Genomic DNA, 18316 nt, shown 5'->3' on the forward strand with positions numbered 1-18316 from the left:
AGGGTAGCAGTATTAAGGCGCGGTGACCGCTAACTTATGCTTTAATATAACGTGCTCCAAGCACTTTATGTCCGTCTTACCCGCACGACAGCTCGATGACAGAATGAAACGAAACCGTATCCCACTGTCTCATATTGTCCAATGTCAATGTACACTATACCCGTGGCTTCTTGTAAGGCTTCCAGGATGACCACACCGATAGGTGCAACTCCCGTAAAAAATGATACGGCAGTACCTACAAGAAATGTCCTATTGATAGGAAACAATGCTGCTCCACTTTCGCTGCACTATGTCCTCTAAAGTGCAGGCTGAACGTAATGGACATAATCCCAAACTAAGCGGGTTTTCTGCAGCTGCTTCTTCAACTAGAGGAAAATACGCTCACAGTCTACGGAGACGACCTGGCTTGCAGAGATCGTAGTACGCTGTAAGGCTCAGCGGCCAACGCGGTCATTGGCCGCAGCTCAGATCACGTGACCGATAAGTATCGTGTACTGTGCTTCAATCTAATGGAAGTCGAAGTTGAGGCCACCGTATTTGACCGATCGGTAGGCACGAAGTCAGCAAAGTCGTCTTTCAACAGCAAAAATAGTGCAGATTCCGTTTTATGTGAGACCGCGGCAGGGTTTCTATTATGACCAATCAATGCGAGTGCACGTGCACTTATCTGCGCATATTTTATCCCGATCTGTAAAACCATCCAACCGCAAACTGCGGACAAAATGGGAGGCTGCAGTCCGAGGCATGGCTGCATCCTTGCAGCGAGAGAGCGAATATGATGGCCACGAAACGCCGTCGGTGTTTCAAAGGAATCATGCATCCCACCAGCCTGCAGAATTGTGCGATGTCATAACGAGGAAAGGGTGTGTTGAATTTTGATTTCGAACCCTGAGGAAGTGTGTAAAAGGAAAGGTGAGCTGAAGGTAGGGGCAGACCGTTCCGTGATTGAGCAAAGGCATCAGGCGCGCACCACCTGGCAGGGGTGATAACTGAACGACAGGCAGGCCGCTTGACGCAACCTAGGGATGAAGTTGCAAAGCGATAACCCGTTCTGATCGGCAAGGTCGTTTACCAGTGAAGGCCGAGGCAAAACAAGACTGTGTTCCAATCTACGTCCTTGGGCGCCTTCGATTAATTGGGTGATTGACGCAAAACCCTGTCAATCACGCCTGTTAAGTTACTTCCAAATCCATCAAATGTTGACAGCTGAAGACGTGAAATTGATCGATTAGACATTATTTGGAGGTCAGAGGTCAACATTCAACAATATGGCTTAACATTAGGACAAATATCGGTTTAGAACTGGAGACCATCAGCAATCATTCCAGACGAAAAGCACACGACTTTGAAGAGTTAATGTTTTGCTTCGAAAATAAAAATAATAATGTCATTATATGTGAAAAAGGTAAAAATAGCCGTCTTAATACAGGACAGCTGATAAATTTCCCTTCTGCCTCTTTCCAAACCAATAACGGGGCAATAGCCCCTCCGCTGCAATACCTGATTGCACAGAACTCAATTTCTCAAACTTGCATCGCATATGCATTACGCGTTGCCAAGTGCTTTCATCCACTCCGACATACCACTTGGCCTTTTATCCCGTGTCAAAATCCAGCATTCCAGTTCTTACGTAACAGCAGCTCACAGCATCACAGTCCCGCTTCCATGACAGGCTGAGCCACAAAACCCGGCTCAGACTACCCCCGGGGCAGTGACGCAAATTTCGAGCTAACGGGTCGGGCAGCGGAATGTCGAGTGGAAAAGGGGCGACCGAGTCTCCAAGCGGCGATTTGTCGGGCTTACTAACGTGCCGACTGCCGAACACAACAATTTTTCATAACTTATGGTATATTGCATACATACTGAACAGTCTGCCATGGTCGCTACTGGGATCAAGTCTTGAAATACTAACAAACATCACACATTGCAACACCTCACACCATCAGCAGCAAGATTTACAGCAGCAAGTATGAATATTCTACCCCCTTTCTGGACACCCTTGCCTTGTTAATCGGACGCCACATGAGCCGAATTAAAGTAAAGTTTGCTTCTCTCTCTTGCTTGGGTCAGAATTAAATAGCTGACAGTAAAGTAAAGTAAAACGAAAGATCTGGCTCATTGCCAGCCTTAGTAATTTCCCCTTCCCTGGCGGTTGCCTTAGGCATGCCGGGAAGACTAAATTAAAAAAAAAAATAAAAAATAAAAGGCTGAGTATGGCGGCGTCTAAACATATCAAAATGTCGGTTATAACATTTACTTAACCTCCCTCGCTGTATCAGGCTTTTCTTGGTTTCGTTCCGAACTGGGGACAATCGGCAGTCTGTCTGGAGTCCAGACCATAAACTGCAGCGCACTGGCCTGCCAATGACATGGCACTGTTTGCTGGCCGGCTCGCGACGACGATGGTCGGTGAGTTCCATATATAGATGGGAGAGGGCAGACTGAGCTGTGATCAGGGGAGTTCGGGAGACGAAGCCGTACAACAATCCTCCACGCCCCGCAGTGACTGACTGCAGGAACAGTGGCCGCTGTGGAACCGAACAGAACAGCAGAACAGAAGCCGCTGGCAGATGACAGGAGGCCGTGAGCTGTTCAATGCGGCTTTACAGCTCAGCTCGATATAGGGCTCATGGCTGCTAGCACCAGCCAACCTATATGAGGTCGCCATTAATCATCATGAGGAATTCTGTCATCCAAAGTCGTTAACCAATTTACTCTGATAGAGTATTCAAAATGCATCAATCAACTCGTTTTGACAACATCTCATCAATCTAAGAAACGCTTATTAATTGTGGAAGTAATTTCGTTCATGACGGCACCCATAGATCACCATGTGCCGTGGCAAGCGATCCAATAAATGAACAGGTCGGAAAATTGTATCGGTTCGATCCATGGAACGCTGATTACATATAGTTACCAAACTCCAGTCAGCCTGGTTTTATTTGTAATTCCACTGTCCACATATCCATTATTAGAAAATAATGCTTATTACTTATTTATACACACACGTCCACCTAAATGTCCTTAAATTTGGAAAAAAAAAACAAAAACTGGGCCTGTGTTATCACGACGACGTTATAACGGGACAAGCCAGCATCGTCCCGACATCGCACGTCCCGACTCCCGGCTTCGTAAACGACCGAAATCGCAAAGGGCCCGAACTGACATCACGTACAGGCCACAGCTGGCCTGATCTGGCACGGCCCGGTCAAGCATCACATTCCAACACATCCCTTCCCGACATCGCACACGGCCCGACCATCAGCGGCAGTCGCCTCCTCTATTGGCCGCGTGGCCCAAGTGCACCGGTCGGTCGGGTCGGTAATCGGGGTCAGGCCGAGGACGCCGCTGACCAGACTCGGCCCGCCGCTCGACCCGGAGCTGTCCCTAACCCGCCTCCCCGGAGACTTGGCGATGGGGCGGCAGGGAAAAGGATGGGATTGCGGTAGTTACCCTGGTCATTAGCGAGCGTCATAAATAAACGACATGCCCAAAATGGAACCCGTTTAGACCCCGACGGATAGGTGTGTTTTTAACTACGGATTCAGGGTTAGTTGAGAAATAAGCTGTTGCTGTCACCGAGGTCCTCCCAAACCATGCCGATCTCGCTGAGTTCCATCGTTCCGGAACTTCCAGAGCAGTACAGTTCCAGCAGCATTGTCTCCCTGGAAGCGGCGTAGAACGCCCACATTCCAGCCGCATAGTTCTCTGTTGGGTGCGCTATTCACCTCCCAGCGGGACGGGGCGCTGCACATTCCAGGCCGGACCGCACCCGAGCGCCGGGTCCCTCAATCATCCCGTCCGCTCCTCTGGGCCTATCCTCGACCAGAAACGGCCCTTCTCATCATCGCGGGCCAGATCACGCAGACGTGCGTCGTGCAAACCCATTTGCATGCCTCATGAACAGAGAAATTAGAAACCCTCTTTAGGTAGATGCCATGCACCGGCAAGCAACGAATGCTCATTTCGTCAAGCCCAAACGAGGCTGAACAGGTATGGGAACGTTGCCTTCCTCGAGCTGGAAATGGCGTATACGGTACTGCTGCGACATCCGCCGCCCCGGGCGCTTTGTGCGCGTGAGGTCCGGCGATGCCCTCAGGCGGTGCGCCTTCCGCTGCCCGGGCGTAAAATGGGCGACGGGCGCAGCGACGGCGGGACGCCCGACGCTGGAGACGGCCGGCGAGTGTGTGTGCTGTGGGTGTGTGATGTGCTCGCCATTTTTACGGAGAAGTAGACGGGAGAAAAAATAGGAACTCCTATGTTTGGGTGACCCAGACCGCATGGACGTCTCACGTCTGCCATGGTACGGCGCCTCATGCGACAGACGCTTCCCCACGCACAGCCGCGTCCAAAGGCGGACAGGCAGCTTCCTTCTCGAATCTCGATCGAGAGACTCCTCCCCAAAACGAAACTTACCTTTACGCGCTTGAAGTGGCTCTCCTTGTCGTTTGGTTCATCCGCCACCACCTCCGTGTCAGGCTGCTTCTCCTTCCTCGCAAAACTTTTCATCACACTGTTGAACCGGTCTCAAGGGCGGATCTAGGGGAACGTTTTGGGGGGGGTCACCAGTCGGCCGACATGCCAGGTCTGATGAATGAATTCTGACGACCGGGGGGGGGGGGTAGGGAGCGAGTATGTCGAGATCAAATGACATTTGATCTTCGTCGTTTCTGAGTTGAAGTTTTATCGTAAGTCACTCGGCTCAGTAGTTTTAGTTAGTGAAACCCACCTATAGAGGAGCGTCGCCACGGATTTTTTTACTGGGGGGGGGGGGGGCGGATCGACCGACTTAAAAACCCAGAAGTAGTAGATATAGTTACCTCACTTATGCATTAGTCTAATGCCCAATGCATTAGTAGCATACAGTCACGATCTCTCTTATTGACCTGTGTATGAATCGGCGGCGCGAGGCGCCGCAAAAATTTGAAAAAAGTTGTCAAAACACAGCTCTAAAACACAAATATTACAACCCTTTTAGCATGCTAGTACAAGCCGGAGTTCCTTCACAGTGCACATATGAATTCCGATTCAATTTGACACGGTTGGTGTTATTACAGTCACGATCTCTCTTATTGATTGGTGTATAAATCGGCGGCGCGAAGCGCCGAGAACATTTGCAAAAGAATGTGTCAAAACACAGCTCCGCTCCAAAACACAAATTTTACCACCCTTTTAGCATGGCAGTACAAGCCGGAGTTTCTTCACAGTACACATATGAATTCTGATTCAATTTGACACGGTTGGTTTATGTAATTACAGTCACGATTTCATATTGACCTGTACGTATGTACATGAATCGGCGGCGCGAAGCGCCGCGAAAAATTTGCAAAAACATTTGTCAAAACACAGAGGGGGTCTCCTCTCTACAGAGGACCACCGATCTCTACTGCGGGCCTCCTCTTTTCACAGGGCCTCTTAACTACAGAAGGCTTCCTCTCTACAGAGGGCTTCCTCTCTACTGAGGGTCTCTCCCTTTCAGAGGGCCTCCTTTACAGAGGACCTCCTCTCTTCAAAGAGCCAGAGGACCTCATCTCTGCAAAGGGCTTCCTCTCTTCAGAGGGCCTCTTCTCTACAGAGAGCCTCCTTTCTTCAGAGGGCCTTCTCTCTACAGCGGGTCTCCTCTCTTCAGAGGGCCTTCTGCATTCAGGCGGTCTCCTTTCCACAGAGGGTCTCCTCTACAGAGGGCCTCCTACCTACTGAGGAGTCAGAGGGGCCGACACAGACACTAGCGGTTATTCACTGGAGGCCCCAGGAAGTAAGAAGGGCCCTAGCTGTCAGGCTGGTCAGAGTGCCCTGAATGTCCTGACGTGATTTTTGGGATTCCCGTGAATTTCTTTCGCCTCCGACGTGATTTTGACCTGCCAGGGCCCAGGGGCACTAAAAATAAAACAAACAAAATAAAAAAATGGAAATAGGACATCACCAAAATTAAGTGGCCGAAATCCGTTGAGTTTTTAATTTTGCGTATAGGTAGGGGCACCACGAATTAAATTCATGACCATCCCCTTGGAGTTTTCCTGGATCATCCCCTGGTGCTCGCACGGTTGAGACAAAAATGAGTAAGATTCTGGCCTTCAATACGCCTTTTCACGCAACACGATCCAGAAAAACAAAGGTATTAGCTCAGAAGTGTTTGACATGTGATTTTGAGCATGCAAGACGGCGTCTATAGCGCATTTAGGTCTTCGGCTTTTGGGGGGGGTCAAATGACCCTCTCAGACCTTTTGGGGGGGGTCATGACCCCGTGGACCCCCCCCAGGATCCGCCACTGACCGGTCTTGGATACCACTCATTTTGGCGACACTGGGAATGGATGATGATCGCACACGCATTCACCCTCCCACGCGCATCAGCGCTCCCGCTCGCACTGCCCGATCGGCTGGCGGCCGCACTCGGCCGAACCGCCGCGGCTCAACAGGTAACGTGTGACGTCACAGGCCCCGGGTGCTTCGGAATCGGGCACAGGAGATTGTAAGCTTTGAGTGACATCTAGCGATGGGTCACAAATCAGAGATTCTCCGTAATGGTCGTCAGGTGGCCAGTTACGCCAACGCCAGTAAACAGTCATGGAGGAAACTATTCTTGGATGAAGGGAAAACTGATCTGGTAGCATGTTTGAGAAACAAAAACAGCGCGCCTTCTTCAAAAGCCTTCTGCATGTTTTGCATACATTGCAAACTTTATTGCAAATGTTATTACTTATTGCAGTTCACGGTATATAGAGAACTGCAGTTGTTGCAGTTGTTGTTGCAGTTGTTGGTTGCGCAATGGTTGCGCACAATCGACAGATTTGTTTTGTCATTATAGAGTTCAGTTGATTTGTCACATAGTTCTTTGATATATTTGAAAACGCTCATATATTAGGTAATTTATTAGGTAATAAAAATGTTAGTGCTCTTATCAAACTGTGACAGCTATGTGAGCCGTGAGGTGCTTTGCTTGTTTTGTTTTGTTCACAGGCCAGAGACCATTATTATGAAATAGAATCTGAGCTGGCTGTGAGTTTTATTCCTAATTCTGAGCCAAAAAAGGCGCTGGCGGATGCATTCCCATTAAGCACATGTGTAGTTTTATAATAATGAGAAGCCGTTTTATTTGGCTCAATTTTTATTTGCTGCCAATAGATAGTTCAATTTTATTTTATAACAATGGCCTCAGGTCCTATATTGATACCTATGCAGTGTGAGTGTATGATTGCAAGCTAAGGCTGTGCATATTTTATTGCCGGCATAGATAGCTTAAAATAAATGCAGTGTTATGACCACCAGGCACCAATGCCATGATATTAATTTATCTTAATACAGTCAAGAGTGTGAGTAGTTGAGTACCTAAGTACATACCTACATTAATTGTAACTAATCCAACTTCAAGATTGTCAAAACTTTACTCTGTGTGTTTCAGGGACCATGTTCAACAGGAGTGTGCCAGGGTTCCACCGACTGGACTCTGATCTGCTTGGAAGAGTCTGCAGTGCTGCGGAGGGTGATGAGCTGGCTGACTGCATCTCTTGGTCACAGACACAGGGGTCTTCTAAATCATCAGGAGTAGCTCAAGCTCCTGCTCATGTGTCAAAGCCTGCTCCAGTCAGCCACAATCCAGCTCCTGGATCTGATGAGGAGATCCTTCCTCCTTCCATTGAGGACTCATCCCCAGCACTCCCATCCTCACAGCTGGTGCAGGATCCCTCCCAAGACTCTCCAGTAGTGTGTGTCTCTCGTCACTCCAGACTTCCAGCAGTGGCTCAGCTAGCTCTGAGTAGTGCCCTTCCCAATCCAGATCCCAACGCTCCATCTCCTGTGTTACATCGACCATCTGTGGCAACCTCGACAAGGCAGACAGATGGCCAGCATGTTGGTAATTCCAGAGCAGCCAGAAGAATATTCCATCAGTCAGCTACAGGAACTACCTCTACTTCTGGTACCACTCACGCCCAGAACAGACTGACCGCAGTACCAACTTCCACAGCAGCTTCCAAGTCTGTTCAGACCCGATCAGGTCGCCCCTCCTCGCCCGGGTCGGAGCTGGAAGACTCACCGCCACCTGTGCCGCGACTGTCCCCGGTGCTCGGCACACAGAGGTCGCCGGTGCTACGCCCTTCCCGCTCCCCGGTCCTGAGGCCGACGCGGCGCCTCAGACCTGCAACCGAGACTGTGCAGATCGCAGATGTATCGAAAAATGATACACGAGTGTCTGATGCCGCTGCTAGTGCATCCAAAAACGCTGCCGAAGTATTTGAAGACGCATCCACTAGAGTGGCCGAAGAAGCCACTGGGATGTTTGAGTGTGCTACTGAAAAGTCCAAGAGTGCCGCCAGTGTGTCTTTAATGACTTGTGGAGGGTCAAAATCTGCTCCATCATCCTCTAAACACACCCAGCCGGAGATCCAACCGCGCCTCGCTCAATTGACCACGGTCGGCGAGGGACCGTCCTCGGCAGGCTCCTCTCCGGTAATCGAGCGTCGCCGCAGACGGAGAGCGAGACCCAACTCCACCTCCGGGGCAGGGTCTGCGGCACACAGAACAGATGATGCCACCCGTACGTCTACCGACCGGACCGATGAAACTCCGATGGGTGTCAGGCCGGCCGCTGGCGCTGTCTCCAGAGCGGAGGATGCCACGCCGCTGTGTGCCCCCGATCCGGCTCTGATCAGCCCAGCAGTAACTCGACGGTCGTTGGACAAGGCTCCCCGCCGACCGGGTCCCGTCAGGCAGCTGTTTCCTGCCTTTGAGGCGTCTAGAGCGACTGGAGTGCCAGGCCCGTTCGTGGGCCGTGCAGCCTCTGCTGGAGCCCGCTCTTCTATGGGGTCTGAGCTACCAAGGCAACCTTCTCATGAATCTACCAACAATCCTCGTAACCCTGAAAACTCAAGGGAGGCATCCAACACCACAAACGAAACTAGTATGACGGGTGGTGATCGCTCTCACGTGTCTACACCACGGAGACCGGCCGGTGGCTCCGGCGGATCCCGGTGCCGGCATCCGTCAGGTGACACCGCCCAGACCACCAAGCGGCGCCGCACGCTGCTCTCGGTCGACGAGGAGCTGCGGAGCGGCCCGGGACGGGAGCCGGAGCCGGTGCCGACCGTGTCCAGCCAGGAGCGGCTCCGCTGGCTGAGAGCAGTCACCGGGGCCGACCGGACTGTGCCGCAGGCGACGGTGAGTGGGGTCGGACAGGCATAGCTGGCACTTTTGGGGATGAGATGGCTAGGGATAAGTTAAAGTAGGACATTGTTACAAGGAAGCTAAATACTAATAGCGTTTAACTGAGCGGAGAGGGGAATAACGCATAGGTCTTAAAAAATCGTCCCTTGTTTCTAAATGGTCTTACCACAGTTGCCTAGTTATACTCGCAAAATGTGAGCCCCGAGTGAGAATTCATCTCATTTGCCCCATTCTAGTGGGCTTTATCTTGCGTTCCATTATCTCGCCAAAGCAGCCAAGCCTTGACAGGTGCGCCGAGCATCAAAATATCTCTGTCATTCTTCGCAGGCCACCGATCGTCGCGCGTCGGACTTTGTACGTCAGCTGCGCCGCTCAGAAGTCACCCCGGAGAAGGCAGCTGCGGAGCCGGAGGTGCCCCCGTCGGGGAGGAAGCTGCCACCGAAACGGCGCGGTCTGGTCCAGCGGCTGCGCAGGGTGCTGAAACGCAGTGGCGCCTTCGTCAGGATGAGTCGGCATAGGACCGGTGGCGCCCCCGATCAGGTATGGGTGCGGAGGATGCGGCTCAGTTGGTTAGGGAATGGTTTGGTTTGGTCATTTGAAGAAAAAAAAAATAAGGTATGCACCTATGCATGAAAGGTGGTCATCTACCCAGCCGGGCTTTTGTGTTTATGCTGCCTATGCCCTGTTCTATCTTCAGTGACGTCTTTCTTTTGGAAGTTCTTGGTTCTCGTGGGTTCTGGCTTCTGAGAGAGGATTTGGATGACAGATTTCGCTGTTGCTTATTAGCATTGGTCTTGGAAGGGGGATGGAACAGATTTTCTCACACTGTACTCACTTTTTAACTGCAAGTCGCTGTTTGCAGTCTGTATACCGAGCACGACAACCTCTCTCCCATCTTAAATCGATTACCCTGCATTTTCTTCCTTTCAGGGCTGCCTGCGTGTGTTTGTAGAGCGCTGTGAGCGTCAGGCCGGCGCCCGGATGGTGCTGGGGAGGACCCCAGACCCTGATCGGTCCTCTGGTGACCCCGGCCAGTCCTCTGGTGGCCCCGGTCGGCCCTCTGGTGACCCCGGAGAAGGACCGGTGCAGGTGCTGCTGGCCAATGGTGCTGATCTACCAGCGGTCAGCGCTGGAGATACTCTGCTGCTCCACCCGCCCTGGTTAGTGGGATCCGAGTCTAGATATTAAAACTACGAACTACATTTATATTATGTTAAAGTTAGAATTCTTGTTGGTCTATATCCATCTTCAGTCTCGCCATTTTCAGAACGTCTTTATTATTATTGTATTGGTACAGCGTCTCTAGACCTAGCTAGCTGTCGAAATAGTTTTCAGTTGTGTTAGCTGGTTTGTTTAATGTGCAGTTAATTGCAGCTGTTTTTAAATACACTCGTACCCCTCTGCTCCACATCAGGCAGCGTCTCCAGGTGGCGGAGGGCCCTCCGGTGCTGCTGCCGATAGGCGGCGCTAGCGTCGAGCCGGGCCCGTCGCCCCCGCCTCCGCCTGTCGTATTCGTGGAGTTCACCTGTCCCTGTCCCGACGGTAAGTCAAACGGTCTGTGAGCATTTGAGCAAATATAGGAAAGAGGGATGTCCTTGGCAATGATGTCAATGTTATTATGGACGTTACGGCTGTCATGTTTTTTCACAGTAACTTGGTGATAATTTGCGTAGCCAGTCAGATTGCTTATAGAGTCGCCAACATGCATACACCAGCTTCAACGTTATACCTGATATCGCTCATCGTTATGGTGCATTCATTTTCTCTAGCCTTTGGGCATTCTGATGGCGATGTGATTCTATGTTGTTGGTGTGTGTGTGTGACAAGGATCGATGTGTTTTCTTTTCAGACGCTCCTCTGCCCGCCCAGTGTCTCCGCCCGTTTCCTCGGACCGTCTCACCCTCTCGGCAACCCCTCACCCAGAGCCACCTGACGACCGTCCGTGAAGCTGTATCTGCAGACTGTCCGCTAGATGACACTACGATCCTCTCCGCCCTGGGCTGCGGCGGTGACGTCGTGAACACGATCGACGCCACAGTCCTGCACGTCTGTCAATATAGGTGCGCCATAGTTAATCAATTAGTCCGCCATTTTTATATTTATGTAAGTGTCAAGTTGTCCTAATGTTGCGGGACAGTTTACACGTGTCTGCTATCGAAACATCAGTTTTAAAAAGGTGTATTTACGCAGTGTAAAATGGCTATGACATTTCCTCACTTTATTTCCATGAGGAAACGTGTACACACCGTTCCGTGCTTCTATCCTCAGGATACTACTGAAATCCTTCTCCTCCACGCCGCAACCCCCTCCGGGCTGGACAGGCAACTTTATCTCATGCGGGCTGCTCTCTTGGAGCGGCACCGCTGCTCCCGAGGGAGCGCACCCCGAAGCCGGGTGCAGTGAGTGCCTTGGGGCTGAATGGCCTGTCCTCTGGACGGGCTCAGCCCCGGCAGCTCACTAGGGTGCCTGCCCAGACCAATGTCTCCCCCTATATCCTATCATCCTCCCGGCTCTGAAATGGTCTTATTGGACCGAAAGGGCCTAACCCAACAAAAAAAAAAAAAACAACAACAACAACAAAAAGTGTACATATCACTCGTCACACACCTGCCTGTCTTAGTTCTTACGTCGTCACCTGTCTCTGCCTTCAGCTCTCCTCTTACGTTCACCTTCGCCCTTCAACTAACCCCCGTCTCCCTTCGTCACGCTGACCTCTGACCTGTCCCCTCCGCCCATCAGATGTCCGGCCGACAGTCAGACCTCTGACGGTCCCGAGGAGGACTGGTGCTGGTCACTACTGGTGCGGGACGGGGCCGGTACAGTGGCTGAGGTGGTGGTACCCGCCCCGCTCGTCAGGAGGTACAGGCCGCTGGTGCGGTCAGGGATCCGGCTGCGGCTGACCGGACTGGTGGTCAGAGAGAGGACCACCAGTGACCAGTGAGTGTGGGGAAGAGGGAGAGGGATAGCAGAAAGAAACCATATATTTTTATGCCAGTATTTTCTGTGCTAGTAGCAGTCGTTTATTGGCACGTAATAAAAACGTTATACGTAAAATGAATATGGATAAAACTCAGATTACGGAATATATAGTCTACCTACGACATAATATATCTGTCGTAGACCATATATTCCGTGCTCAGATGCATTTATGCCTGCTTGGTGATCTCCAGTGCAGTTACATTCCTGACCTCCGGCCTGTGCACATGTCCCCTCCCGCTGCCGGCAGGCATCCAGCTCTAGCCAGCATGGTGGTCCGTCTGACGGGCAGCGCCGACCCCGGCTTCACCTACATCCTCCAAGCGCTGTCCAACGACAGCCAGCTGACCGAGCTGCCGGGGAGGACCGTGTCGGCCGGCGGCGACCCCGGCCTCCTCCCCGAGCTATCCTCTGTCGAGAACCTCCCCCACTCTGCTCAGGACCCGCCGGTCTCTACCGAGAACCTCCCCCGGTCTGCCCTGGACCCTCCGTCCCCCACGGAGAGGGACCCGTGCGACCCCAGTCCCTGGTGTTACTCCACACTGGCTGGGGAGGGCGGGCCGCCTCCCGCTGCCCCGGACTGCCGCCTGGACCTGCCCTGTCGCCTGCTGGCGCCCCTGGACGGCGCCGTACTGGTGCTGACGGCTGACGGTCCGCTGAGGCTGGAGGTGCAGTCGGACGCAGCGCTGATGATGCTACCCGGTCAGACGGCCCTGCTGAGACATGTCTGGAGGAGGGACGCACGGATGACGGTGGATAGGTAAGACATCGGCGAGTGGGCAAAGACTCGTGAAAATGAGAACTATGGAGGCAGCCGCCAAAACCAGTGAGCCTTTCCCGCTACTGCCGCTCTTCGTTCTTCGTTCTTCCGCTCTTCCGCTCTTCGTTCCAGAAATATATGCTTGCATGCATCCATATTTATCTTACACTTGAAGGGTAGGTAAAGGGAGCGCAATTTTTGCATAAAAATGTGCAGTTTTTCGGACGTTTTCGTCTTAACAGCGATACACCTTTCGCAGGTACTCGTCAGTGGAGCGGCGGGACGCGGTGACGGTGCCACCCCCAGGGACACCCCTGCCGCCCCTGACGGCGTCCGCCCAGCCCGACCAGCTGGTGCTTGTGTCCGGTGAGTCGACATGAAAACCATCGAAAGTGAACCGAAACCTGGGTATCTTGTCTTGGTGTCTAAACTTCCTTCTTACCGTTCCGTGATTCCATCTTCAGGATACAGAAATCCTTCTCCTCCGCACACTGTCCGCAACCCTCTCGGAGCTGGACAGGCAATTATCTCATGCGGGCTGCTCCCTTGGAGCGGCACCGCTGCTCCCGAGGGAGCGCACCCCGTAGCCGGGTGCAGTGAGTACCTTGGGGCTGGGTGGCCTGTCCTCTGGACGGGCTCAGCCCCGGTGACTCACTAGGGTGCCTGCCCAGACCAATAATGTCTCCCCTTATATCCTATCATCCTCCCGGCTCTGAAAATATGGTCTAATTGGACCGAAAGGGCCTAACCCAGCAAAACAAACAAAAAACAAAAACTTCCGTATATGCCTTTGTTTCGACATTGGATTTTGAGGTTTGCTGCTGGCGTCCGAACGCTGTGCTGTGTTTGGTTGTTTCAGGTCAGGTGGCAGGCGTGGACGAGCAGTGTGCGTCCGTCTGGCCGGCCTGCTCTGAGTGCGGCTCCGATGACCTGGCAGATACATCTAGCGGTCAGATGTGTCACTTCTGCTGCCTACCGCCGCCGTCCGTTGTCAACAGAATGGAACTGAAGGTGAGCTATGAGTCACGCCAGGCATGACTGTCGCGGAGTTTTGGCTATCTGCGAAATCAGCTAGTGTGTGGGCGTTGCGATTCGATTGCGATATTTGTCCCATAGCGGGCTAGTCTCCGTCAAGCAGCGGCAAAATTTCCTGTCCCGTCTCACGTGCATCCTCGACTGCGGTTCACTTTGTCGGCGAATGTCCAGCAGTCACGCTACTGCGGACAGCGCTGGACTGTTTTTAACGACGTCTTTCGTGCTTTGATTCTGACATGACATGAATCTTGAGGCATACCATATCCGTCTATTGTTTTTGTCCTGGTTGAACTTGAGGTTGTGGTTGTGATCTTTGTTTCGTGCTAGCTCTGGCATCTGCCTTTCACTTGCCTTTCATGACTGCACGACGTTCTTTGGTATACTATTTGTCATGAAAACACTGAAGTTTCTTTCCTAATGCGCAGTTTTCTGAATGGTTTAATCCAGATTCAGAATATAGTTTTGCCTGTTTAGTCTTGTGTGTTTCTTCCCAATTCCATACCATCCTTCGTTCTCTCAACTCGGTACCCCTGTCTACAGGTGGAGGTAGCGTGCCCTGGCCTGGGTCGGAGTCGAGTCTTCGTGCAGCTCTTACAGAGCACGATAGAAAGTCTGCTGGGACGGTCATCGGGCGACCCCGACCAGGTCAGTTGACTGGGAGAGCTCACAGGTCATGCAAGATTTCGACCGGGTCAGTCCGGAATCATATTCAAGTTGTATTTCGTAAGGCATCAGCTGTAGAAGGCCTGACTTTTCATGTGCAGTTTCATGGAACAGGTCAAATAATATAGAGTGTAGAGCGTATCACGCATCACTGCCGCACACCTACTTCATTTTTCATCGTCCTGTAAACGTCAAACATACTGCAAGGGCACAACCTGTCAACATTCTCTCAGAAAGTGCTCATCCAGGGCGGTTTTGAAGTTGATACTACCGGCAGTTTATTGTGAATACTGCTACTGAAAGAGCAAGGTCCTTTTGTCAGGCTAAGTTCGCACCGGCGGCCGCCCTATTTGCTCGGCCGGAAAGGTTACCTTCTGGAACAATTACGACCGCCAAACGACACAGGAAATGATATCCAATAGATCGAATGAGGTTTCCGGCTGATGACCTCAGGCCTATTCGGAAGTTGAGCATGGTTGAGCTGAGCCTGTCAGTTGGTCGGTAGAACCATTAGATGTTGATCTTTTCAATCTTCCATTGCGACTAATTGACCAGGCTGCCTTTAGACATCAAACGCCCTGAATGATAATTAACACGGTAGTCCAGTTATATTAATTGCAGAGATGCATCTTTTCCTTGCTTTCTATAGCAGGATAGGTTCTAAGAATCATTGACCGTTGTCGCTATCAACTTAGTCACATATCTAATGACCGAAAACAGAGGGTCAGCTGCCCAAAACAAGGCTCGGCCGGCGACTACCTCGTGCACGAGGAGGCTGTCCAAATATGTATGCATCAAAGCCAGAAAAATGTATTTTGCATAATGCATATGTATACCAATTAGTTGTGGGATCCAGGGTGTCATTTCGTGCGTTGGCTTTTGTTGGAAATTGGAATGTAATCGATGTACGTTATCACTGACGATCTTTAATGTTAAAGGAAGAGCGAAACCATGTGTACCGTCGATATTTCCCGGACATTTCCATCGCACTTCTTCTAAAAAATTATCTTCGAAATGACGAGGGTTTGCACGCGTGATTATGTCAACGATTGTGGTTGGGCATTTACGCGACCGGTTTAACACACGCCTACGCATTATATTTCCAATGAAAGCGCTTGGTGGTTAGTTGTTTTTTTTTCCTGACAGAAAAGGCTATATGCACCAAGGAGTGCACGGCATGCAGTCCTTGGCAGTCGTGTTTTTGGTGGTCGATTTAAATGGTCTCGAAGGTTTGCACTTGACAGCTAGAAGTGGCTGAGGTTCGCGTTGATGTATGGTCTGACGACAATAAAAACAGTAGTTATAGCATTAACCTCAGTCTGTGCATGGATAAGATAGTGCGTCTGTGCATGGATAAGATATGTATTTGTATGCTGCATTGGCGTATAATGTAACATAGGCATAATCTGTATATGACCTTGGGCATGAAATACATCGATTCCAGAGAGCTGATGTTCAGGTCAGCTGCCGTGCTACCCTTGGGATTATACTGAATGCCAGTAGGCGATAATATGCATACATCAGCCCTTTAGTTAGAGTAACGGGCTATTAGTTAGTTAGTCATATCGACACCTTTTTTTAAACCCCACATTTGTTCTTCGGTGAATTTCAGACAAGTTGGTTAGAGACCTTCAAAAAAGGTGCAATCACTCGATTTTTCTCAAGTTTGTCTGTCTTGGCAGATAAAGCAATACCAGAACAGGTCTACGAACACACATATTTGATCAGGATCGGACGATTGGACACTTTTAAAAGGAGATCTTTCGTGTCTCCCGGAAATTCACTGGAGAGCAGCTGTGGGGTTTAAAAAAAGGTGTCGATATTTCAGTTATAATTAGCACCACGGATTAATGTAAGTACTGGCGATCGAACGGGAGCGACGGGATATTATTAAACGCGCTTCTTAAAGCTCTATTTACGTACCCATGGGTACATTTTTTATCTACGCGTGTACCATGAAATCATCTTCAATGTCATTATTCATCCGTTTCTCGGACTGACAGTGAGCACTTATCTCTATCGGATTTTGACTGAACAATAGCGCCGTAATCATAAACTTTCGTACGAACATCTCAGTGGTAAAAGTTTATTTTGCAAGTAACTGAATTTTAGCTGACGGCGAGGTTTACCAGCAATCGAACGGCTGCTGACATTGAAAAAATGACGTGATAGCTGGTTACTCCCTTCTCTTTTTAGAGCACTTTCTCCCTCTGTCGCAGGGTTACGAGCTATCCTCGGTGCTCGGTCTCGACCTCACCGACCTCTGTTGTGTGGTCACCAGTCGTCAGGCGCACACCATCGGTCTTCACCAGATTCGACTGTAGCGACGGTTTAAACACGGTTACCTGAAGCGTGCGCAATGTGGCGTCGACGATATCCATGTTGTGACAGGGTTTTTATCCTAACCGGCTGCGACCACGACGTCGGCTGTGATCGAATTCGGGAAGCTTGTAACGGTGCGAACTGGCCCACCGTGACTGAAAGTGACGTGTGACGTTGAACTAACAGATGGTGACGATAGTGAGTCTTATGTTCTACGTCAAAGTGATAAGAAGTACAATTATGGTATTGGAGATGATGCAATGCTGCACTCGCCTGTTTGTTGGAGGCATTCAGTGTCACAGAAGTGACAGATGATGCTTCAGATTATTGCGATTTTGTTTCCTGTCGTTGCTTTTAGGCAAGGATACAAACATCGTTATTTAAGTCGTCGAGTTCTTCCTTGCGCTCTGGAAATTGTATTGTTTGCTTGGCTCAGTACATTATTTGTTGAACGTAACGAATACATTTATTTTAACAAAGTTTTTGACAGGTTTTACGTTTAACATGGCTCATTAACCCGCTCATCGTAAAACACTTCCATGAAGTGGTAACCGTCTTAAATGATGACAGTTAAGTATTTAAATTAACGTCAATGCGTTTGTGCTTCTAAAAAAATATGTGACCATTTCGGATATTGAACATGCATTCATAAATCGATGCCTTACATGTAAGTTTGTATGAAATGGTCTCTATTGTGATTAGGTATGAGTTCATGAGTTAAGGTCATCTTCGCCCGCCATGAGTCCATGAGTTTAAGTCACCTTCGCCTGCTACCTATCTTTAGGCCTTTAAAGCGCAGGAAGGTATGTACCATCGCCAGTGTTATGCGCGATGTTGTATGTTTCCGGTAAAAATAAATGCAAGTATGGACTTCTATCTATCAGAGGTCTGTCGCGCAAGAAAAACAGAAAAGCCTTGCTTACCTTCTACTACTTTCTGGGTAGTCTTGACTGACCATGCATTTGTTTACCTTGTCACTCGCCGTCGGAAGTGTTGTTTTCGTTAAATAAAACAACAGGAAAAGTTTGCTATGTTTCTTAGCTGTAATCGCGTAATGCATGAGCCCTTTTCATCGGATTTCCTTGACATCTTCTGTGGAAAGGTGCTGCTCGTGACGCTGTGGCTTGTCGTATAGGAATTCACGGCGGGCTGACTATTTTATTTTTACATTTCGGTGTCTTGCTTTGTGATAATAAACACCACAATGCAAGAAGAGGGTTAGCGGCGCTAAGGTGTATTTCCGAGTATCTATCCGGCTTTAGCGTATGTGGACCATGTCTTGGAATTGCTAGCAAAAGGGTCATTTTTCTATAAAAAGTGCATCTGGGATTACACAATGTACATGCCCGAGTGGTCGAACATATATGTGAGTGTAAGGATCTATCGAAGCAGCTACCGA

At 50.3% G+C, this 18316-nt stretch overlaps 2 protein-coding genes across 6 annotated transcripts in view; one reads left to right on the top strand and one right to left on the bottom strand.

Annotated features, from left to right (window-relative positions):
* The window catches only part of LOC122381575 (rhophilin-2-like), a 115720-nt gene extending 109336 nt beyond the window's left edge, over positions 1-6384 (bottom strand). The window contains exons 1-3 of one of the 5 annotated variants that reach the window (XM_043365914.1): positions 6337-6373; positions 4821-4886; positions 4417-4539 (exon numbers count right to left, since the gene is read on the bottom strand). In XM_043365914.1, coding sequence (XP_043221849.1) covers positions 4417-4509 — 93 coding nt within the window. In that variant the 5' untranslated portion in view covers positions 4510-4539; positions 4821-4886; positions 6337-6373. Of the gene's footprint in view, positions 1-4416; positions 4589-4820; positions 4887-6273 lie in introns of those variants that run through there. The other 4 variants (XM_043365911.1, XM_043365915.1, XM_043365912.1 and 1 more) reach the window with 4 other exon arrangements.
* Positions 6385-6704: 320 nt separating this feature from the next.
* On the top strand, positions 6705-17399 carry LOC122381578. The gene is made up of 12 exons (XM_043365919.1): positions 6705-6864; positions 7402-9155; positions 9489-9701; positions 10092-10321; positions 10576-10703; positions 11011-11221; positions 11901-12098; positions 12388-12897; positions 13157-13263; positions 13757-13908; positions 14473-14577; positions 16815-17399. Exons 2-12 carry the CDS (start codon positions 7407-7409, stop codon positions 16917-16919), a joined length of 3708 nt encoding a protein of 1235 aa, XP_043221854.1. The 5' UTR covers positions 6705-6864; positions 7402-7406; the 3' UTR covers positions 16920-17399.
* Positions 17400-18316: the final 917 nt, after the last annotated feature.

The sequence above is a fragment of the Amphibalanus amphitrite genome, unplaced genomic scaffold (assembly GCF_019059575.1).
Source record: "Amphibalanus amphitrite isolate SeventyFive unplaced genomic scaffold, NRLGWU_Aamphi_draft 000122F_arrow, whole genome shotgun sequence".
NCBI classification, from domain to species: Eukaryota; Metazoa; Arthropoda; class Thecostraca; order Balanomorpha; family Balanidae; genus Amphibalanus; species Amphibalanus amphitrite.

Coding starts and splice junctions, on each gene's coding strand:
- LOC122381578 (XM_043365919.1), top strand. CDS start 7,407: ATGTTCAACAGGAGTGTGCCAGGGTTCCACCGACTGGACTCTGATCTG. Junction 9,702..10,091: donor CCGGTGGCGCCCCCGATCAG/GTATGGGTGCGG, acceptor TCTTCCTTTCAG/GGCTGCCTGCGTGTGTTTGT. Junction 10,322..10,575: donor CTGCTGCTCCACCCGCCCTG/GTTAGTGGGATC, acceptor GCTCCACATCAG/GCAGCGTCTCCAGGTGGCGG.